The 25,377-nt window shown below is 33.9% G+C and overlaps 1 protein-coding gene and 1 long non-coding RNA gene across 2 annotated transcripts in view; both read left to right on the forward strand.

Annotated features, from left to right (window-relative positions):
- The window catches only part of LOC127736569 (uncharacterized), a 39,210-nt gene extending 27,803 nt beyond the window's left edge, over positions 1–11,407 (forward strand). The window contains exons 2-3 of the long non-coding RNA XR_007999042.1: positions 8,016–8,123; positions 10,923–11,407. This is a non-coding gene — a long non-coding RNA (uncharacterized LOC127736569). The remainder of the gene's footprint in view (positions 1–8,015; positions 8,124–10,922) is intronic.
- Positions 1–25,144, forward strand: part of LOC127736564 (uncharacterized) — a 100,694-nt gene extending 75,550 nt beyond the window's left edge. The window contains exon 6 of the mRNA XM_052247144.1: positions 24,361–25,144. Within this exon, the coding sequence (XP_052103104.1) occupies positions 24,361–24,560 (200 nt within the window). The 3' untranslated portion in view covers positions 24,561–25,144. The remainder of the gene's footprint in view (positions 1–24,360) is intronic.
- Positions 25,145–25,377: the final 233 nt, after the last annotated feature.

The following is a 25,377-nucleotide window of genomic DNA, read 5'->3' on the forward strand; positions in this document are numbered from 1 at the left end:
TGCTTTTTAACAAGAGGTGCCTTTTCAGATTTTGGTATGTCCTCCGTTTGTGGTGACTTGGTATCTAGTACAGATGTTAAAGACGGTCCATACGCTTCTGTTGGTATGACTCTTTGATTAAAGGGATAAATTCCAGTAGAACAAAAACCGCTAAAAATGTTAACCATATTCATTGAAGACTGAAATGCGGTATTAAATAGTCCACAAAAGTCATACCTTGATACTTGTCTACTTGGATTGTATCTCATACATTTCTGACATTGTTTGTTGTAACTTGTCTTCATTGGTTCGAAAATATAGATCTGTCTAAAGGCTGTAGCCAGTGTGTAGTATGTGGGGGGAGACAAAACATTTCAATCTGGTATCAAAATTCAGGTGTGATGCATGACCATCTAGTATCAAAAGAACAGGTCTGGCTGGTGGCAATTTTTTTCAAGAAGATTTTGGTGAACCACTTGTCAAATAGATCACTGTCTATAAATGAGGATTTGCTACATCCAAATTCTGAGCCAGGTGGTGCGTTTCCTTTCAGAGCTTCACTTACCCGCTGCCCTTTAAAGTTTATCATAGGCGGTAAAACCCGTGCCTCAGCATTGACACAACAGAGTACTGTTACATTTTCACCCCTTTCTCCGCTTGTTTTTTGCATATACCCCTCTTTTCCCTCTATTCCCGACAATCTTTTCTGGGTTGTGTACGGTGCTTATTCCCGATTCATCTGCATTAAATAGTTGTTGTGGTTTGTCTTTAACACCTAAAGATTCCATAATCGATCCTAGCTTTTCAAAATAATTAGCAACAACGGATGGGTTTAGCATAGATGATCTCGCTCAATCCTTCTGGCTTCCTAACCGACAAAATTGGATGTTTTTCAGAGAAGCTTATCCACCAATCATATCCAGCGGACTTCTTCTCTTCACTGAAGCCATGTATCCCAAGTTTGTTTGCCATCTGGTATGCTAGTTTCCTAATGTCAATAACTGTCAGCCCTAAACCCCGTTCTTCCATTTTCAAGATATAGCCGACTAAAATATTTTCTTGGTTTCTGTTCAAGATTGGTGGTTTTGTTGGAGGTGCTGTGATGTCTTCCATATTTAGTCTCCCTCAAAGCGTCGACCTTGGAACATTATATAAAACCGATGCCTTCTTTTTTGCCTTTCCTCCTCTCACTGCCAAAATTGCATTTTCCATGGCTGCCATGCTCCATTGTCCCTGTTTTGATGTCAAGCCTTTCTTTTTTTCTTGCCATATGTATTTTCTGAAAAAAAAATAATAGATCAATAAAAACCTACAATTTATTTACTAGTAAAGAGTTATTTAATATCTATTGTATATTTTAACATAATTTACGTGTAAAAGGTATTACTGTTCTTTTATTCTTAAGGCTCATTTATTTTTAAAAGGATCAATAGGCCTTCTGATAATCTATAATATAATCTGTTTAAATGTATGTACATTTATAGTTTTCACCATGATAAAGAGATGATAACAGTTTTTTTTTTTTATTATTAAATCGAGTTATTTAATTTGGAAAATTTGGAAACGAGCATTGGCGAGATTCTAAATTATCTAAATTAACTAAATTTCGTAACGACAAACGTGAATACAAAGGTAATACTTTTCAACATACATAGATATAGGAAGATGTGGTATGAGTGCCAATGAGACAACTCTCCATCCAAGTTACAATTTATAAAAGTAAACCATTATAGGTCAAGGTATGGCCTTCAACACGGAGCATTGGCTCACATGTATATAACTTGTTGAATATAATAATAATAATAATAGTAATAAATAATTTATTCAAAGAGGGTAAAATCAGTAAAATATAACTTTGAGATGACGACACATGCGTCAAGTTCAAGAATTTACAGGTTCTCAAGCAGTGGATAACATGGCAACATTATGAGAAATATTTTAATTCTTCATTTTTTATAACTTACAAGTTATGTCTTTAATATTCCGAAGTTTGTCAGCCAGGTAGTAAATTGATGCAATAATGTCTGTTTTCATGTGCAAATCAGCCTGCAAATAAAATGCTCCGCTGGGCGCAGCTTGATACGACCGCAGAGGTCGAACCCTGAACAGTTGGGGCAAGTATGGACACATCATTCAAGCTTGATACAGCTCTGAATTTGGATTGTGGTTAAATATTTGACACAGCATAGGTTTTTGACACAGAATGAATGTGGTCTAAGAACTTAAATTTTTTTAATTTACCTATTATGGTACAATATCCAAAATCTAAATACATGGTTAGATTCAGCATATCAAAGAATCCAAAGAATTCAATTTTTGATGAATTCAAACAAAGTTTAATTTTGGACCCTTTTGACATCAATGTGGACCAATTTGATAACGGGCCCAAAAAATCAAAATACATGGTTAGTTAGATTCAGCATATCAAAGAACCCCATATATTCAATTTTTGTTGAAATCAAACAAAGTTTAATTTTGGACCCCAATTTGGACCAACTTGAAAACTGGGCCCATAATCAAAAATCTAAACACATGTTTAGATTCAGCATATCAAAGAACCCCAAGAATTCAATTTTTGTTAACATCAAACTAAGTTTAATTTTGGACCCTTTGGACCTTAATGTAGACCAATTTAAAAACTGGACCCAAAATTAAAAATCTAAATACACGGTTAGATTCGGCATATCAAAGAAATAAACGTGGTCAAAGATTTTACAAATTATCTAATGCGCCATACTGTGCAATTAAGGATTACTTCTTGAAATTTTTCAATATTTGAAATTCGAAAAATGTTTAAAAAAAAAAATATTAACTGTTTAAGAAATATTGGAAAACCCCCCTTTCAAACTTTTTGAATCTCTCTTGGAGCATTAACTATCAAACTCAATTCCTTTGCAACCATGACAGCCCATTTAAATACATCATAAAGGTATTAAAATAGAAAATGACATCATAGTCATGGCTAAAAATAAGCAAAAAAACCTTAATCAGCAACATTTTACAGTAATATCTAAAAATAAAATTCCTTTGTAACCATAAAAGCCCATTTAAATACATCATAAAGGTATTAAAATAGAAAATGACATCATAGTCATGGCTAAAAATAAACAAAAAACCTTCATCAGCCTCATTTTATATTGGCAAATTTCCAATGGAGTTTATTATACTAAAGTTATTGGCAAATTTCCAATGGAATTTATTAATACTAAAGTTATTGGCAAATTTCCAATATACATAATTTAAAACCAGTGTAGATGAGATATTCAAATGAGTTTGAATTACCAACCTTTTACTGCTTTTAAATTATGTTTTGTACTTAAGTAATTGTCTATTAACCATGAAACCCTTGTTTTCCCCCTTTTTTGCACCTTATTCCTTAAAGGTTTGAGCCATAACCCCCCCAAAGCCAATTCTTAGTTTCCAATGGAGTTTATTATACTAAAATTATTGGCAAATTTCCAATGGAATTTATTAATACTAAAGTTATTGGCAAATTTCCAATATACATAATTTAAAACCAGTGTAGCTGAGATATTCAAATGAGTTTGAATTACAACCCCAATAAATTTGCAACCATATAAACACATCACAAAAGTATTAAAAAATTTAAATACATCATAAGGTTATTAAAATAGAAAATGACATCATAGTCATGGCTAAAAATAAACAAAAAAACCTTCATCAGCAACATTTTATATTGGCAAATTTCCAATGAAGTTTATTATACTAAAGTTATATGCAAATTTCCAATGGAATTTATTAACAATAAAGTTGTTGGCAAATTTCCAATATACATAATTTAAAAGCAGTGTAGGTGAGATATTCAAATGAGTTTGAATTACCAACCTTACACTGCTTTTAATTTTAAATTATGTTTTGTACTTAAGTAATTGTCTATTAACCTGGAAACCCTTGTTTTTCCCCCTTTTAGCCCCTTATTCCTTGAAGGTTTGAGCCATAACCCCCCAAAACCAATTCTTACTTTCCAATGGAGTTTAGTATACTAAAATTATTGGCAAATTTCCAATGGAATTTATTAACAATAAAGTTTTCGACAAATTTCCAATATACATAATTTAAAAGCAGTGTAGGTGAGATACTCAAATGAGTTTCAATTACCAACCTTACACTGCTTTTAAATTATGTTTTGTACTTAATTAATTGTCCATTAACCTGGAAACCCTTGTTTTTCCCCCTTTTTTGCCCCTTATTCCTTAACGGTTTGAGCCATAACCCCCCAAAGCCAATTCATACCATCCCTTTGTGGCATGGAAACTTGTGTTATAATTTCAGAGAGATCCATACACCATTCCACAAGTTATTGTCTGAAAACTAGAAAAATGCTTATTTGGGCCCTTTTTTTGGCCCCACATTCCTGTTGGGACCAAAACTCTCAGCATATCAAAGAACCCCCATAATTCAATTTTTAATGAAATAAAACAAAGTTTAATTTTGGACCCTTCGGACCTCAATGTGGATAAATTTAAAAATGAGGCCCAAAATCCAAAAATCTAAATACACGGTTAGATTCAGCATATCAAAGAACCCCATATATTCAATTTTTGTTGAAATCAAACAAAGTGTAATTTTGGACCCCGATTTGGACCAACTTGAGAACTGGGACCATAATAAAAAATCTAAATACATGATTAGATTCAGCATATCAAAGAACCCCAAGAATACATTTTTGATTAAAATCAAAATAAGTTTAATTTTGGACCCTTTGGACCTTAATGTAGACTTATTTGAAAACGGGACCAAAAATTAAGAATCTAAATACACGGTTAGATTCAGCATATCAAAGAACCCCAATATTTCAATTCTTGATGAAATCAAACCATATCATTATTATTTGCTTTTATATATAAATAAAAAATAACCAACTTAAAATGGAAAATTTTTAAGGAAAAAAAAATGAAAAAAAATGAAAAAAAAATCCCCCCCCATTTTTTTGAACCCCCTTATGATTCATCACCCCCAAACTCAATCCCAGCCTTCCTTTGTGGTATGGTACCTTGCAGTACAATTTCGGAGAGATCCATACACTTGAACACAAGTTATTGTCTGGAAACTAGAAAAATGCTTCTTTTTTGGCCCCTTTTTGGCCCCAAATTCCTAAACGTTTAGGGCAATTACCCCCAAAACTCAAACCCAGCTTTCCGTTTGTGATATGGAACCTTGTAGTACAATTTCATAAAGATCCATACACTTACACACAAGTTATTGTCCTGAAACTAGAAAACAATGCTTGTTTTTTGCCCCTAATTCCTAAAATTTTGAGGCAATTACCCCCAAAATCAATCCCAGCCTTTCCTTTGGGGTATGGTACCTTGCAGTACAATTTCAGAGAGATCCATACACTTGAACACAAGTTATTGTCTGGAAACTAGAAAAATGCTTATTTTTGGCCCCTTTTTGGCCCCTTATTCCTAAACGTTTTGGGCAATTACCCCCAAACGTAATTCCAGCTTTCCCTTTGTGATATGGAACCTGGTGGTACAATTTCAGAAAGATCCATACACTTACACACAAGTTATTGTCATGAAACTAGAAAAATGGTTGTTTTTTGCCCCTTTTTTGGCCCCTAATTCCTAAAATTTTTAGGCAATTACCTCCAAAATCAATCCCAGCATTCCCTTTGTAATATGGAACCTTGTGGTACAATGTCAGAGAGATCCATACACTAACACACAAGTTATTGTCTGGAAGTTACAAAAATGCTTATTTTGGGCCCCTTTTTGGCCCCTTATTCCTTAACTGTTGGTACCATAACCCCAAAATCAATCCCAACCTTCCTTTTGTGATATTGAACCTTATGGTAAAATTTCATAGAGATCCATTCACTTAAACTAAAGTTATTGTGCGAAAACCAATGTGTCTTCGGACGACGACGACGACGACGACGACGACGCCAACGTCATACCAATATACGACCGGCGGTCGTATAAAAAGATGGTTATATAAATTAATTATATTGAAGAATAACTGAGGAATTTCCAGTTACCTGAATTAGTCACTAGTTTTGAAAACAATGTAAATATCGGTACAACTGTGTATAATTTATAAATATACTGTCTGTTCAATTTAGTTTTTTGTTGATTTTTTATTGTTTTTTTTGTGTAAAATTATTGTCAAAAGCAGGGGGCTTTGTTGCAACACCCCTGTGTGTTTATGTTTTTAATTGCCACAATTACCTACAAGTTATCCGTAAAAAAAAACCCACTACAAACAGACAAGCTTGGGCAAAAAAAAAACAATAAAAAATCAACAAAAAACTTAATTGAATAGACAGTGTATTTATAGTAGATCTACACGTACTTGCCGACATATTCTGCATGTAAAATATGTGTTATACTTTTAACATATCTTATTATGAAATAAAGAATAATGAAATATATACTTTTATCAGTCATTTGGGAAACCGTGGGCATTCACTTTGATGTCAACTAGTTGATTACACACACGAATATTGCTGTGGCGACTTACCCGATCCACATGGGGTAACTCGCCACCTTTCGTATTTGCACGTTTTCTGTATTCACCGATATGAAATGGCACACCTGCCAGGGGCTTAAAATCATATAATGTAGACGTCGAAGACTTCGCTTGTCATTGATTTGATCACATAGAAGTTATTTTACTTTTTTTACGTAGGCAAAACATTTGGTTCTCATTGAAATAATTGATTTCCATTACACCATGACGTCACAAGTCACAAAAATGGAGGAGCTTTCAGCAAATCATGACCACGGTTGGCTTTTCGGTTGCATGAAGTTTACTACATTATTTCACCACACAGCACTAGAAATCTGAATGTTGCATTTTTAAATAAATACAAACCATATCATTATATTTATGCCATTTTTTATGTGTTTAAGTATATATTTTGTTGAAAAAATATGATATTGGTGCCATCCGATCCCCCTTTTTGCGGGAATATCTGAGACTGTGCACGTGAAGTTAGATTAAAAATTGTAAGATTTTATTTTCATAGCTTGCCATAAATCTTATTTTAGACATGTGCTTACACTGTTTTTGTATTTTGACACATTTTTCCAAAACTTGGAGTATTAAACTTTCAGTAAACAATCGGAACTACGCCGTTTCAACATACACCTTATCGCTATTTGTCCGCCATTACTGGACATCACATTCCCGTAAAATTTTGACGTCATAATAGAAAATATCTGACGTCACAATGGAAAAGTGATTGTTGTATGGCGTCAAAAGTTCAAGCGGGACAGATTCTCGGGTCAAGCGGGAATAGCGATAAGGTGTATTCTAAGGAGTAAGTATGCGGTTTCAAAATATGCTGAAATGTGGAGCATTTTTCTGTCTTACAATTTTTCCAAAGAATAAAATGCACTAATTAGATCTACCTGTGAAAGTTTCTATTTCAAATATCTTGACTCAAATGAGCTTGATGACGACAAAGACGCGATGACGTAAATGACGGATGTTGTAACATTCAGACGTAATCAACTTTATACAAAGAGAGACAACTTAAATATTATTAAATGACAGATGTAAAAGGTGGCGAGATACCTTATGGCGAGATACCCCTTATGGCGAGTTACCCCACTTTCCGCTATGTTCATACTATATGAAATAACATGCCTCTTTTTTTAGATAAACTGATCATAGATACCAGGATTGAAATTTTAGACGACACTATCATTCATTTCTTCCGAACTATAAAGTTTTATTTCATTTCATGTTACAACTTACAGTAGTGGTCTAACGTTAGAATACTGACAGATGTGAACAATTATATGTTTCTGACTATAGTATTACAATATTTCAAAACAATAAAACAAATAATTTCCACATATCTCTGGATTTTTGTTGTTTTGTAATGACATATAAAATTAGATCTACTTTCGTTTGACTCAATAAACATCCGGTAAGCTCGTGCACTGTGGTGAATTAACCTTTATAGTTAGAAACTGTGGCTTTGACTGTGAATGATGAAATAATTATGACGTCTTACAAGGATAATTATTTGGACTAAGAAAAGTATATTTATATTAAAATAGCGGAAATTCAAAAGGTTAAGCAGATAAGAAAGCTGTACAGAAATCTGTTAAAGAGGGAAAAAGAAAAGACAAAAGAAACCTTGCAATGGAAGACGGATGCATTACCCTGTAAGTACATTCATTGTAAATATGTAAGTAATAAGTACATACCAATACATGAAAATTCAATAGGGGATATATGGACATGCCTTCATATTCATATATAAATATACAAAGCATTACAAAATGCATAGACATTTGCCCGTTTATAAATTTTGAAATTATAAAGAAACTAAGGTTTCAACTCCTTCAGGCAAAGTTGACCTTATAGATGCATTTGGCTATTTGTTTAAGGTATTTTTGTCATATAGCTCTTCAACTGTTTCGGTACTTATACATGATCCTCGGATTTCAAATGTTTGGCTTTGAGCGTTCCTGATGACGGTAAATCCAGAAAAGCGCTTCGGACGCATGAAATTATTAAACGTGTTGTTTTCAATTTTTTACACATACATGTAGACTATGTTGAAAGCATCTATCCCATCATCCCATCGAACTTGAGATAAAGGATACAACAGATACAGTTAAGTCTGCCTCTTATCTTGACTTGCATCTAGAAATTGACAATGAGGGCCGGTTGAAAACAAAACTTTACGACAAAAGAGATGATTTCAGCTTCCCAATTGTGAACTTTCCATTTCTATGTAGCAACATTCCAGCAGCTCCTGCATACGGAGTATATATCTCCCAGTTGATACGATATTCCAGGGCTTGTTTTGCCTATCGAGATTTCCTTGATAGAGGGTTGCTGCTCACAAGGAAGCTATGAAAATAAGAGTTCCAAGTGGTGAAGTTCGTAAATTTTACGGACGCCATCACGAGTTGTTGACCGTTATGGAATATCCGTTTCACAGATGATAGCGGATATGTTCCAAATATCGTAACTGCAATCCTGTCCCCTTTTCCTCGAATGTGACCTACCGAATTAGAATTATAACCGGGTTTGTACTAACATGAGCAACACGAATGGTGCCACATGTGGTGCAGGATCTACTTACCCTTCCGGAACACCTGAGATCACCCCCCAGTTATTGGTGGGGTTCGTGTTGCTCAGTCTTTAGTTTTCTGTGTTGTGTTTTGTGTACTATTGTTTGTCTTTTTCTTTTTTAGCCATGGCTTTATCAGTTTATTTTCAACTTATGAGTTTGAATGTCCCTTTGGTATTTTTCGCCTCTCTTTTACATCTTTGTGTTAGTTTATGATAAAAGGTGATGTAGTGTATATGACAATATTGAGATGGCAAGCCAACATCAAAACAACCCAAACACGCTTAAGGATCCGTGAAAGAAGAGGCAAAGTTTTTGACATGTTAAAAATTTTCTGACGAGTCTCTACTGATTGATTATTCCGTAAATAACTCGTAACAATCCGTAAGTATTGTAAACCGCTTGTTAACTGATCGCAACAACACGTTACACCCATAAACTGCGTGCAAGAATCCATAAATGACTCGAAACATTTTTTTTAACGACTTGTTACAGTTAGTTTTGGATTTGTTTATGGATTATTTACGGGTTATTACGAGTGCTTACGTGTTGTTTACGATTTCAATTGGGTCGTGTTACGACGACTTTATGGATTGTTCAGAGTTATTATGAACACTTAACGTGTAGTTACGAGTACTTTACGAATATATACGTATAGTTTAGGTATTCTTACATATTGTTTAGGATTTGGGGAAATATATAAAAGCTGCAAAATTGTAAGGACTCGTAATTATTCGTGACTTTCTTATAATAATTTGAAACAACACGAAACAGGTCGAAACTGACACGTAAAAGTTTCGATTTATAGTAGCATTCCGTAATATACTCGTAACAATCGGTAAAAAGCTTGTAAAATGCTCGTAAGTTGATCATAGCGGTCTCACTAATTAGCGACAAGAAGAATTTTAGCGACAAGAAGCGTCATGAAGCGACAAGAACAAAAATATTAGCGACAAGAAGAAAGAAGAAAAAAATAGCGACAAGAAAGTTCATTTACTATTAAAACAATAGGGTTTACTGAAACTAAATCATCTGATTATACTAAGGGTCCATAAAAAAAGAGAAAAATGGCAATTTAAAATTAAAAAAAATGACCCCCCCCCCCCTTTTTTTTAATCCAAACACGCATGTATACCTTTTGATTTTTAACTATGATTAATAATGTAAATATTTGAACTTTTTATCTTGTTTAGACAGAAAAGTTTGTGTCATGTATTTATCTATATATATATATTGACTTTTTGAGACTGAAAATCAAGATTATATTATCTTATAATTTGGTTTGAATCTTTGATATATCAAACCATGCCTACTCTAAATACATATTGATTCATTCATCTATACACTATGCTGTAAACTGTAAATATATTATCTTACAAATATCCTTGGTAATGATAAAAAAATCTTTTCTTTAACAAAGTTTATTCTCAGTTCGTATATTAATGAAAAAACGATTTAATGTATGTTTCAATATTTTTTCATTTAAAATAATCAATATTTTGATTTTGTTTAATCTTAATTTGTTTTCTAGTCACTAAATGATACTTCTTGTCGCTAAATTATTCTTCTTGTCACTAATTTGTTTCTTCTTGTCCCTTCTTGACGCTTCTTGTCGCTAATTAGTGAGACCCAATCATAGTTATCATTGACAACTCGTAACAAATTGTGTAATTTTGCTGTAAATACATCGTTATAATTCGCAATTATCCGTAATAATCCTTAATTTAAATAGCTCTTAACTACTCATAACAACGCTTAAATTGGTCGTAAAAATGTCAAATCGTAAGGATCCGTGAATTTGTGCGATCTGTGATGACTCGTAAGAAAAATCCATGTGTGTGAAGAGGGTATCACTTACTTTCTTTTTAATATTATGTTTCAGGGTATTTGGCTTATTTTTTGCCTTTTTATTTGTATTTGGGGGAGTACTAATATCACATCGACAGACTAATGTAATAAAAGATGACAATACTGATAACAGTGTAGACATGGGCAACATGAGACACAGTGAAGACATGGACAACATGAGACAAGAACTCCAACAATGTAAAGCCAGCATGACACAGATAAAGCAAGATTTCATTAGTTTACAGGACAATTTCACACAAATCCAAGAAAAGATCGAAAACTTTACGAAAGTTATGAATGGTTCTATTAAAAATGCTAGAGATGATTTCCTCCATTTAAAAAGGGACATGAAGATCTTGAATGGAATGCAAGACATCCATGACCACAGATATATAACATATTCTGGTAAGAACAAGTTTCGCTATGCAATATTTTTTACTCAAAACTATTAAAGATATTCTAATATTGTTATAACTCTATGTTTATCTTAGTTGACTACAATTTAGGCAACCAAAAAATACATGCTTGTTTTCTATATTCTTGTACAAAAAATGTAAGGAAGGTATGTAGGTGAAATAAAGTTTTTGGAAAAATATTTTACGGATACTCTTTTAAATGTTCTGAACATTAAAGGTGATTACCAAAAACATAATCCCTAAAATGTGTAAGAGCAGGCATTATTAATGGTTGGTTGCTAAATGGCAAGTGCCAATTATTTCCTGCATATTTATGACAAGAAAAAATTTTCAATTCATACAATAGGTTCTGTTAGGTAGGTTGAAAGCAACGAAGGGAGGGAAATTTTGACTGCTACTGCGTAATGAGGGTATGTTGGATAGGAACAAGAAAATTTGACTTTCAGCAAGCCACTTATGACCCTTCCAAGAGTTGTTGCAACTGTTCTTTAATGTGAAGAGAGTAATATGGCACTCTACCTACACAGCGTCATCCTGTATCAGCCAAAGATAGAACACCCTCTAGAATGGGTTCAATTGCCGGATGGGGGAAGTCCAGGGATGACCATAATTCTAGGGTAGTCATATCAACGTTCTGATTTTGTCTAAACTTTTTTTTAGGGGAGGGGGGGGGGGGGGGGGTATTTCAACTTTCTTGTTTCTTGGGGATTTGATTCGAATTATTATTTGGGGCTTTACTAACAAGAAAAATGAATGCAAAAATGTGACTTTCGTCTGATATTAGAATTTAGAAACCACAATTATGTCATATAAGGAAGCTGTAGCTATAATAATCATCTGTTGTTGTTGTATAAATACCAGGTTCGATTTTTCATTAAAACCCTACACCTTGACACATAACAGTCAAACAGCAATATCTTTTAGCTTTGTGTTGACTTTCTTTTTAGCCCACCCATGCCATGTGAGCGTATGCGATCACCTGTCGTCTGAGTTCGCCCTGCTCACTCTTTAGTTTAGTTTTCTATGTTGTGTTTGTTGATAATTATATTGTGTCTTTTAATCGTTTTACGTTTTTTTGTCTTGGTGGTGCAGTTTGTTTTCGACTTATGAGTTTGAATATCCATTTAGTATCTTTTGCCTATCTTTTGTTGTCCATCGTTAACTTTAAAATTTACAAATATAACACAGCGGTAAAACTGCACTGTTTGGCCCAGATATCTAAACCTAAAGCAGTCATAGTCAACCTGACAAGATAAAATGAGCATTAGAACAAGATCTATCTACCCTTATATTTTAACAAAAAAATCGAATTACCAATTTTAGAGTTATTGATCCTGAATTTAAACTTTTAAGAAAAAAAAATCAGTTTTTTAGGTAGTACCTTGCAAATCATTTGAAGATGAAAAAAAATATATTATAGCAAAAATTACCAGCAAGACAAGATCTATACATGTAAAAAAAATCAACATACTAGTAGTTGAAATATAGGAGTTGGTGCCCTTAAGTGATGATGTTTACCCATGTAACATTGTGTATAATCTTGTAAACTGCAATTGACAGATGGAAACTTTGAACAACAGATAGACATGATCTACAAATAACTCAAGATCCGGCTTTCACCAGGCAATCCCCTTTAGGAGTAATTGGCCTTCAGTGACATATTTAGAAATATTTCAGCAAATGTACAAAAGATAACACCAGTTTAGTGTTATCAATTTCTTTAACAGTTTTTTTTTACCCAGATCCCTGATACTTCACAGAACGATTACATAAATATTGCATCTGCTATTATGAAATTGTTTGATAATGTTTTCCCATTTCCCCAGACTACTGAACTTAGTCTTTTTATAGTTTTATGTTACACATATATTTAAAAGTTTATAATATATTTGAGGCAACAGTAGCTTACCGATGTTCACATAAATTCATTAAGATTTTACAAATTAAGCTAAAACACAAAATTTGAAGGAATTGCATAATCTGCAGAAGAAGTGAGATAGAGTAGGCGTCGCACGCCATGCGAACCTACACTAAAAATGTCACATTCCGGAATAAGACACAATCGGTAAATTTTCAGATCAGACAACTATTCTGATGTCTAAAGATGTAAAACCGCGAAATTATGTCTCTAGTGAGTTGAGACACAGTCACATTGTGTAGGTCAACCAATTCTTTCATGAATATAGACCATTATTCATTGTTTGAAAATCATTATATGTAACCAGTGCATTTGAGTCTTTGGTCTATTTGTTTACTGTGGTAGACAGAAATGTTCAGAAAATAAGATCTTCCACATATTCAACATGTCAGAAATTGATAAAAGATTCGTATTGCCAATTTGTGTTTTGGGATATTTCAAATCAATTCCTTATAGGAGGAATAATTGCAATGTAATGACAATTTTTACTAAATTTTTAGCATTTTTGGTTTTTACCTTGAGAATTATAATGAATAAAAAGAAACTGTAAATAGCTTAAATGATCAGTAAGATAAGATATATACAAATAAGTGAACATAACTGAGGGGATCTTGATCAAACTACCTCACTGTAATAAAGATGATTGCCACTATTACTTATGATTTAAATCTTGCATTTTGATAATAGGTGAGCGCTTAAGACTTGTTGGAGCCAATAGTTTTAGATAGCATGCAAGTAAAAAGACAAAAGTAAAAATGTTTTACCTAATTTATCAAGCTGTTTTTATGCCCCCTTAACAAAGTTGTCTGGGCCATATAGTTTTACCCTTATCCGTCATCCCGCCATTCTCTCATTCCGTCATTCCACAACTAACAGTTATAAGGACTTTTTTCTAAATGTCTTCACATGAGCTGATTTTTAGTATATGAGTCTACTATGATGAGTTAAAGATCGAGTTTACCTTTGGTTCCGCTCCGCTGATTTTTGCCAACATTACGAGTTTTGGACTTTGAACATTTTGTGAAAATAGTAGTTATACAGATTTTTTTCTAAACCCCTCCACATATTGAGCTGATTTTTAGCTCACCTGACCCGAAGTGCCAAGTGAGCTTTTCTCACCACTTGGCGTCTGTCGTCGTCGTTAACTTTTTACATTTTGAACTTCTAGAGAACCACTGAATGGAATGAAACCAAATATGGCATGAATGTTCCTTATGAGGTGCTGACCAAATGTTGTTACTTTGTAGCTGATCTATCATCCAAGATGGCCGCCAGCGGGGGACTTCGTTTAACACAGGACCCTATGGACAATACATACAAAAATATGCTCTTTGGTCGTGTTGTTGTCTCTTTGACATATTCCCCATTTCCATTCTCAATTTTAAATGTCTTCTTTTAAAGAAACACTGAATGGAATGAAACCAAACATGGCATGAATGTTCCTTGTGAGGAGATGAACAAGTGTTGTAACTTTGAAGCCGATCCATAATCCAAAATGGCTGCCAGCGGGTGACTTCGTTTAACATAGGACCCTATGGGAAATACATACAAATGTCTTCTTTTAGAGAACCACTAAATAAAATGAAATAAATCATGGCATGAATGTTCCTTATGAAGTGCTGACCAAGTGTTGTAACTTTTTAGGCGGTCATACATCTTAAGATGGCCGCCAGCGGGGGACTTCATTTAACACAGGACCCTATGGACAATACATACAAATGTCTTCTTTTAGAGAACCACTGAATGGAATGAAACCAAACATGGCCGCCAGAGAGGGACTTAGTTTAGCATAGGACCCTATGGGAAATACATACAAACGTCTTCTTTTAGCATGTTTAGAGAACCACTGAATGGAATGAAATAAACCATTGCATGAATGTTCCTTATGAGGTGCTGACGAAGTGTTGTAACTTTGTAGGCGATCAATCATCCAAGATGGCTGCCAGTGGGGACTTAGTTTAACATAGGACCTAAGGGAAATACACACAAATGTTTTCTTTTAGAGAACCACTAAATGGAATGAAACCAAACTTGGCATGAATGTTCCTAATTAGGTGCTGACCAAGTGTTGTTACTTTGTAGTCAATCAATCTTCCAAGATGGCTGCCAGCGGGGAACTTAGTTTAACAAAGGACCCTTTGGACAATACATATAAAAGTCTTCTTTTAGAGAACCACTGAATGGAATGAAACCAAACATGGCATGAATGTTCCTTTTGAGGTGCTGACCAAGTGTTGTTACTTTGTAGCCAATCAATCTTCCAAGATGGCTGCCAGCGGGGAACTTAGTTTAACAAAGGACTCTATGTGAAATACATACAAAAGTCTTCTTTTGAATAACCACTGAATGGAATGAAACCAAACATGGCATGAATGTTCCTTATGAGGTGCTGACCAAGTGTTGTTACTTTGTAGCAAATCCATCAACCAAGATGGCTGCCAACGGGGGACTTAGTTTAACAAAGGACCCTATTGGAAATATATACAAATGTCTTCTTCTAGAAAACTGCTTAATGGATTGATACCAAACATGGTATGAATGTTTTTTTTAGGTGCTGACCAAGTGTCGTTACTTTGTAGCTGATTTGTCATCCAAGATGGCTGTCAGCAGGTGGAGTAAGTTCAACATACAGTGGCGGATCCAGAACTTTTCATAAGTGGGGGCCCGCTGACTGACCTAAGAAGGGGCCCTATATAATCAACCAAATTTTCCCACAAAAGGGGGGGCCCGGGCCCTCCATGCCCCCCCCCCCTGGATCCGCGTATGACAAAGGACCATATGTGAAATACATACAAATGTTTTCTTCTTGAAAACCACTGAATAGAATAAAACCAAACATGGCATGAATGTTTCTAATGAGGTGCTGACCAAGTGTTGTTACTTTGTAGCCGAACCATCATCCAAGATGGCCGCCAACAGGGGACTTAGTTTAACATAAGACCTTATTGGAAATACATACAAATGCTTCTTCTAGAGGAGCACCGAATGGAATGAAACCAAACATGGCATAAATGTTCCTTATGAGGTGTTGATGAAGACCTTAATACATGTATCTTTAAAGATTGAGATGTACTGTAAACTGCAAAAATATCAAGCATAGAAGATCTACACATAAGTCAACATGAGCAAAATTGTCAATTGACATCTTGTTGGAGTTATTTTCCTTATAAAGTCATTTTCTTCAATTTCAATGAATTTATTGGTAATTTCTTTAAACTTTACAAAAGTCTTCCGCTTTTGATTAAATTACGGGGCCAATATTAAACGAAATTTTGCCTCAATCATTAGGTCTTTCCACTTATCTGTGGAAAGACCTATTGTATTTGTTCTGATTATTAGCTCTTGCCACTTATCTGTGAAAAGACCTATTGTATTTGTTCTGAGTATTATTATTTTTTTCTTCCGCCAAATTTTGTTATCGCCTAAAATTTTTGTTTCGCAATATGTCGCTAAGATATTTCTTATATAGTATCATACAGTTTATTCGATTTTTATTTTCACCCATTCTAAGCTGAACAATTTTCTTTGTAAGAGTTATCTCCCTATTCACTGTTTATCAAGTGTGTGCATCTCCTTCGTAACAAAAAAAGATATCGACAAAATTCTTTTTCTTAATTGTTCGTTACATCCTCAGGAATTTTTGACTAATTTGGATCGAAGCGATTCAATGAAATTTTAAAGGAGTTTATCTACCTTTACCAAATAAATTTGTCGGGATGTGTTTTTAACTCATAAACCGTTAACCGTATAACCCTGGAATCTTTTTTATTTGAGGTCCCTAGGTCCTAACTTAGAAAATGAGGTCAAGGTTAAAGGTCAGGGTCAAGTTCTCAATTTTGACTTTTCCTTGTTTTTGCATTTTCTCAAAACACTTTTAAAGATATATATGGAACAACAAGTGCAAAATGTTTGCTTTATTGTAATGAACATATGTTACATTTGGTCTGAAACAATCTAATGTCATCTTATAGGAGTAAGTGCCCCTGTAATGTCCAATTATAAGGTTAATTGATTATTACTTCAACTTAGTTCATTAAAAAGCCATATAACCTTTTACAAAAGGTTGGATAACCTATGACCTTGGAAAATGACAACCGGAAGTGACCTTGAGAAAACTGGAAGTAGCCATTTTTGCACTTTCTTCATGGAAAAGTACTCGAAATCCATATATTTTGTAATTTTAATATATTAACTTATCACTGAAGACTAGAAATGACTTTCGATAAACCGGAAGTGGCCAATTATCTCCTGGTTTACAAGCAAAAGTATATAGAAACTATATATTTTTGGAATCAGTGTGAATGAAACTATTATATGAGACCGGAAGTGACATTTACTTCACCGGAAGTAGCTAATTATCTCCCTTATTTCACTCAGAAGTATATAGAAACCACTTATTTATCGCATCAGTATGAAGAAACTGATGATAAGATGCCAATTTTAACTTTGAGTAAACACGAACTAGCTTCTTTTCAATAAATTTAAAAATTACTGTCGAAAGACCTTTAATTGTTCTCTGAACAATTGGTTTTTAATTATTAGGGTATCTGTTATGATTTTATTCTATTTTTACATGATCTTCAAAACCACAGTAGAATCAGGTGAGCGACACAGGATTTGAGAGCCTCTAGTTAGTATGTGAGTCTACTTTGATGAGTTACAGATCGAGTTAACGTTTGGTTTCGCTCTGCTGTTTTTTGCCGAAACAATGGCTTTGGACTTTGCAAATTTTGTGAAAATAACAGTTATACAGATTTTTTTCTGAACCCTTTCACATATTGGGCTGATTTTTAGTAAGTGGGTATAATATGATGAGTTATAGAATGAATTTAGGTTTGGTTCAGCTCTGCTTATTTTGCCGAAATTAGGGCTTTGAAAATGAAAATACCAGTTTTACAGACTTTTATCTGAATGTCTTCAAATATTGAGCTGATTATAGTATGTGAGTCTACTATGATGAGTAACAGATCGAGTATACGTTTGGTTACGCTCCGCTGATTTTTGCCAAAATAATGGACATTGTTGAAAATAACAGTTATATGGACTTTTTTCTAACCGCTTTCACATATTGAGCTGATTTTTAGTATGTGAGTGTACCATGATGAGTTACAGATAGGTTGAGTTTACGTTTGGTTCCGCTCAGTTGATTTTTGCTTAAATTACAGCTTTGGACTTTGAACATTTTGTTAAAATAACAGTTATACTGACTTTCATTCTCAAATTTCAACTCCTAAAAATGGCTTCAAGCTTTTTTTGAAGGGGGGGGGGGGGGGGGGTACATTCGTGTCGTTCCGACACATCTAGTTTTTTGCTCTCTTGATGGAACTTTTATTTTTAGTAAAATGGTCGACAAATAATTATAATTTTTAAAATAATCGAACTGATCCAAGGATTTAATATAAGTAAATCTTTTATATTTCTGAATTGGAATGGAAAAAATTTAACGCACTATTTAATTAAGTTTAATAGTTGGGAATTTTTAGTTGGGAAGTGGAATTTTTTTTTCTTCATAAGATGTTTTTTAAATAAGGATTAAGTAACTCATTACTGTTACAGTAACTTTGTTATTAGGGCCCTATAGTGATCAGTCTGTCCGTCCATCCGTAATATATTGTGTCCGCTCTATATCTAGAGAACCGTTATAATTTCATACTTTATACTTGATATATATGTATATTAACCAACACCAGAGGGTGTGTCATAATGTTTGTACAAGTTCCTAGGTCAAAGTTCAAGGTCAGCGGGGCCCAAAGAGATGGCTCCCATCTCATTAATGTCTAGTTATTTTTGTCAGGCAGTTATGTAAACTATATTTCTGAAGGTATAGAAGACATATATACATTATATATCGTAAACATATGCCTTATATTTAGAAATATATTTACTCTGTTCTTTGTGTGTATTTTGTCCCTGACATTGTATTAATGGTTCATATGTCAAATATTTTTGGTGTAAGGAGGAACGATCATAAGGTTTAAATTTTCATCCGGCCGGGAGCTCATCTTACCCTGATCTCATTTTTTTCTCGCCTTGACGGAGTCAAAAGCGAGACATAGGTATGCTGTTTCCGGCGTCGGTGGCGGCGGCGTCAACAATGTATTAGTTTGTGATTAGGTCTAGTTCATGGTGAACCACTAGTGGTAGGTCAATGATATTTGGTATGCAGTTGTATTAGCATTGGCACATCTCATTACCATGGAGATTATTTAGCCCTGCCCCCTCAGTCAAGGTCTATTGACTGTGAAACTTTTCATAGTTCACATATATTAGTTTGTGATTAGGTCAATTTATGGGGAACCACTAGTGGTAGGTCAATGATATTTGGTATGCAGTTGTATAAGCATTGGCATATCTCATTTCCATGAAGATTATTTGGCTCCGCCCCCTTAGTCATGGTCTATAGACTTTGAAAATTTTGCTAAGTTAACATGTATTAGTTTGTGATTAGGTCAGTTCAAGGGGAATCATTAGTGGTAGGCCAATGTTAATTGGTGTTCAGTTGTATAAGCATTAGCACATCTCATTTCCATGGAGAATATTTGGCCCCGCCCCCTCAGTCATGGTCTATTTACTTTGAAACTTTTGCTAACTTTACATGTATTAGTTTGTGATTAGATCAGTTTAAGATGAACTGCTAATGTTAAGTCAATGATATTTGGTATGCAAATTTATTGGCATTTGCAAGTATGGTTTCCATGGAGATTATATAGCCCCGCCCCTGATCATGGTTCATTGACTTTGAAACTTTTACATAGTTTACAAGTTAATGTTTATGTTAAGGTTTGTTTAAAGGGAACGACTTATAATAAGTCAATGGTATTTGAATTTCAACATTTTCATTATCAAAATTACAAAAAGGCGAGACATATCTCTGTGATAACAGTTTATCATGGATTATTTGTCAACATTTAGCTTTTCTGGTTATATCTGTTTCTCTGGTTGTTTATAAATATTATTCATGAATGGTAGTTATGTTACTGGTAAACTTGCTCTAGAATTCGATAATTCTTTCTAGATTTTCTTTTCTAATAGATCACATGCAAATGTTAATCTTTCTGTTTTTCTTTACTTAACAACAATTATTTAAGCAAACTGTAGATATAAAGATAAATGTAAATGATCTTTTGTATTACAGAAACCGTTTCTTCTACTGGTGGGTCTGATCCTATGGACATTGATACTTTTTCTGATTGCATACATGTTTTTTCCATGGAGACATGGTTTTTATGGTAGTCAGGATAGTAATCATGATGGTATTCATGATACACACAATAGTTCCTGTGCACAGGCTCCAGTTCAAGTAAGTGTAGCGTGAAAAATAATCATGTCAAATATGATATTTGAGTATACTTTGGATCAATGGTAGTTGACATAGTGATCAGATTTACGTATGCATAATTTAAGTAAAGGGTGTATAAATGGTAGACATGTGATCGTAACAGTGTACAATTGCATGTTTTTCCTTTGAAATACGATCATAATTATTGAACTTTTCTAAATTTTGTATTTTTAGCTCACTTGGCCCGAAAGGCCAAGTGAGCTTTTCTCATCACTTGGCGTCCGTCGTCCGTCGTCCGTCGTCCGTCGTCCGTCGTCGTCGTTGTCGTCGTCCGTCGTCGTTAGCTTTTTACAAAAATCTTCTCCTCTGAAACCACTGGGCCAAATTTAACCAAACTTGGCCACAATCATCATTAGGGTATCTAGTGTCCGATGACCTCGCCAACCAACCAAGATGGCCGCCATGGCTAAAAATAGAACATAGGGGTAAAATGTAGATTTTGGCTTATATCTCTGAAACCAAAGCATTAAGAGTAAATCTGACATAGGGTAAAACTGATTATCAGGTCAAGATCTATCTGCCCTGAAATTTTCAGACAAATCTGACAACCTGTCGTGGGTTTCTGCCCCTGAATTGGTAATTTTAAGGAAATTTTGCAGTTTTTGGTTATTATCTTGAATATTATTATAGATAGAGATAAACTGTAAACAGCAATAATGTCAGCAAAGTAAGATCTACAAATAAGTTGTTACGACCAAAATTGTCAGTCAACCCCTTTAGGAGTTATTCCCCTTAATAGTCAATTTTTAACAATTTTTTGTAAATTTTTGTAATCTTTTACAAAAATCTTCTTCTCTGAAACTACTAAGACAAATTTAACCATACTTGGCCATAATCATTATTAGGGTATCTAGTTTAAAAAATTTGTCCGATGACCCCGCCTTCTAACCATCATGGCCGACTTGGTTAAAAATAGAACATAGGGGTAAAATGCAGTTTTTGGTTTATATCTCTGAAACTAAAGCATTTAGAGCAAATCTGACAGGTGGCAAAAATGTTCATCAGATTTAGATTTATCTGCCCTGAAATTTTCAGACGAATTTGGTTGCTGCCCCATAGTTAGTAATTTTACACAAATTTTGCAGTTTTTTGTTATTATCTTAGATATCATTATAATATCTAATATCTAATACTATTAAATATGATTTTAACCTTATTTTACCCGATTTCCAAAGCATCAGTAAATACAGGTGAGCGACACAGGCTCTTGAGAGCCTCTAGTTTTTTATTGTTTTGGTAATTCACTGTCATTTAAATTGCAATTTCATTATTGATCAATTGTATTTGATAAAATCAATTTTTATTTCAGCCGATTAAGCAAAAAAGACGGACTATACTAGACCAAATAGAAATACATGAGTTGGAAGAATCTATTTGTATTCTTAGTTTCCATGAAGAAACACAGGATTTACATCACAGAATAATAACATCAGCATTTCAGCAGGAAGAAATTGAAATAAAACCATTCCTACTGGAACAAACTAATCCAGATGTATTGAATATTCCAAGATGTCAATTCATTTTTGTATTTGTTGATTTTAATGAGACAAATATTATTCTTGAGGAACAAGGTGAAAAGAGATTAGTTACTGTCAAGGCTTGTATGAAAATGGGAGGTAAGAGGAAAGTATTATATCGTGCGTCCATCTGATGTCAATTTCGGGACAGTGTGATGCAGGCATATATAAACTCTTGTTTGGAAATGTAATTTCTGTTTACTAAGGAGTGGTAACATCAAATAGCCTTAACACTGTCACAGTATATTGTGCTACATGAAATATAGTCATTACAAAAAAGGGAGAAATCCATTTGCGCCAAAAATTCGTTCTTCTGCGCCAATGCTACGTTTGCGCCCCTAGTTTAAAAATGCATAGTATCAATTGCGCCAAAAATAAAGTATACGATTGCACTTATTCAAAATCGTTTTCTCCTCCTTTATCGGGGCTTGGGACCAGCACTTTACGGAGCACCTGAGATCACCCCCAGTTTTGGGTGGGGTTCGTGTTGCTCCTTCTTTTGTTTTCTATGTTGTTTTGTGTACTGTTGTTTGTCGTTTTGTCTTTTTCTTTATTACCCATGGCGTTGTCAGTTTGTTTTTCGACTTGTGAGTTTGAATGTCCCTTTGGTATCCTTCGACTCTCTTTTACACTGGAGGGGGTTAAAATCATTTACATTTGAAAACATTAAATTATTTACAGTCAGACAACATAGTTATATCAAAGGCTGGAATTGGTAATTCTTCAAAATCAGCATGCATAGTAGTAAAATTAATTCTAAGATTTACATCTTTCACAACATTCTTGAAGCAAAGAAAACATTTTCCGGTAACAATCATTTAATTTAGCAGACAAACTGCATCATACTAATGGTATGTAATGTCCATTCCTGAATCCATTTATTGTATATAATTGAAGAAAATAATTTTTTTATTAAAATACTTAAAAAATGAAAACAACACGTTTAACTTATATAAATTTCATGCGTCCGAAGTAAGTTTCTGGATTTACCTTCATCAGGAACGCTCAAAGCCAAATATTTGAAAGCCAAGGATTTATAAGAACCGAAACAATTGAAGAGCTATATAACCAAAAATAACCTAATAAAATAGCCAAATCGATCTTAGTATATTTTTATGCCCCGCCGTAGCGGAGGGGGCATTAAGTTTTTCCCTTGTCCGTCTGTACGTACGTCCGTACGTATGTCCCAAAATTGGTTTCCGTTCTCTCTTTAGTTTGCCTCAACAAAATGTTATGAAACTTATACACAATGCTTATTACCACAAAATACAGATCAAGTTTGAATTTCGATGGCGTCACTTTTACCATTCTAGCGTTATGCCCCTTAACAAAAGGAAAAATTGCTGAATGTTTCGTTTCCGTTCTCTAACTTTAGTTTGCCTCAACCAAATGTTATGAATCTTATACACAATGCTTATTATCACAAAACACAGATCAAATGTGAATTTTGGTGGCGTCACTTTTACCATTCTAGAGTTATGTTCCTTTACAAATGGAAAAACTGATGAATTTTGTTTTCCGTTCTCTTACTTCAGTTTGCCTCAACCAAATGTTATGTCCCTTTATAATGTTATATGCAAGCAGGGGCATCATCTGTGTCCAATGGACTCATTCCCCATTTATTTGATTTTTCTGTATGATCAATATGTGCACAGGTAAATTGGCGCAAATGAATTCCGTATATTGGCACAATTGATACCTTTGAAAAATAATATTTCGCGCAAATGATACATCTCAAAAATGGCCATTGGCTCAAAAGGACTGCTGCCACAAAAAATATGCCCAGTGACGGATACCATTACTTGCAAGCAATATTTATTTTAGGCTTGATTGTGATAGGCTTATGACATACATGCTTGGACTAATTACTGTTACTGCAAACTAAAACAGGCTGAAAAAATGTCATATGGTTTGCCGAATTAATTCATCACATTTTTCATTACCTTTATGATTTCAAAGGCATGAGGGTTCAATATTCAAATGGGCTTAACACAGTTTTGCATAGTTCATATAAAAACAAACACGAGTTTGGTATTATATATTAACCGAATAACAATTTTAGAATTTTTTGTCTGTACATTACAAGTACATCAATATGCATAGAATATTACAATGTCAACCCCAATAATAATCATGGCACATCCTGATTCCTATGTAGATGGATGAAAATAAAACGCTGCTTAAAGATACATTCTTTTTTTTTTTTTTCTTTTCAGCTAAGATCAAATTCAATTACTCCCTGTGACTTAATATTCAAAATTTATTTTCTTTTTTGTTTACAGCTGATGTGTTTGTTATATATACAAGAGACAGAGATTCTAATGATTTAGAAGATGGCAAGCTGTACAACAAGGACTTGTCAGCCTTTACAGGACATTTTCTGTTGAAAAAATTCACGGCTAAAAACAGAGGACTAAGTGTAAATGATACATTTACACCTTACCAGAAAAGTCATATCAAGGGAGTTGTACTGAAGAAATGACAAAATACTCTCTATAATAATAATATATTGAAAGCCTTCATGACCAAAATGGCTACTAAAAGCACTGTTATATCTTAAGGTGTTTTTGCATAAATGACAAAGTAAGGGGGTTGGAGGTTTTTACATAGAAACATTTTGGTGGCTATAGTATGATTTGATTGAGATATCTGGAATTATCAACATATACAAGTAAAGGATATATCCTTAGACACCACACAGGGCTTATATTTCTGGAGTAGTAAATGGTATATATATATATATAAATCTGATGACTACTTGGTATAATTGTTTTCGTGTATCTTAAAACATAGACATTATAATGGATTGTAGTAACTTAACTGGGATTGTTTTTTATGCCCCACCTAGGGGCATTATGTTTTTTGGTCTGTTTGTCCGTTCGTCCGTCCATTCGTTCGTCCGTCTGTCCCGCTTCAGGTTAAAGTTTTTGGTCAAGGTAGTTTTTGATGAAGTTGAAGTCCAATCAACTTGAAACTTAGTACACATGTTCCTTATGATATGTTCTTTCTAATTTTAATGCCAAATGAGATTTTTGACCCCAATTTCACGGTCCACTGAACATAGATATGTTCATAGAAAATGATAATACGAGTTGGGCATCCGTGTACTATGGACACATTCTTGTTTTAGATCAATGGTGATGCTTTCTTTATTTTATTGTTAATGTTGTAATGAAAAAGAGAAAATTAGCTTAGTTTGCATATACTCCAGAGCCGTATTGATAGCTGTATAACAGTAACGAATTTTCTATGCAATATTTTTTTTTCAGGACTTTGCATGATACATGCAAAAGAACGAA

The sequence above is a fragment of the Mytilus californianus genome, unplaced genomic scaffold (genome assembly GCF_021869535.1).
Source record: "Mytilus californianus isolate M0D057914Y unplaced genomic scaffold, xbMytCali1.0.p SCAF_33, whole genome shotgun sequence".
Lineage (NCBI taxonomy): Eukaryota > Metazoa > Mollusca > Bivalvia > Mytilida > Mytilidae > Mytilus > Mytilus californianus.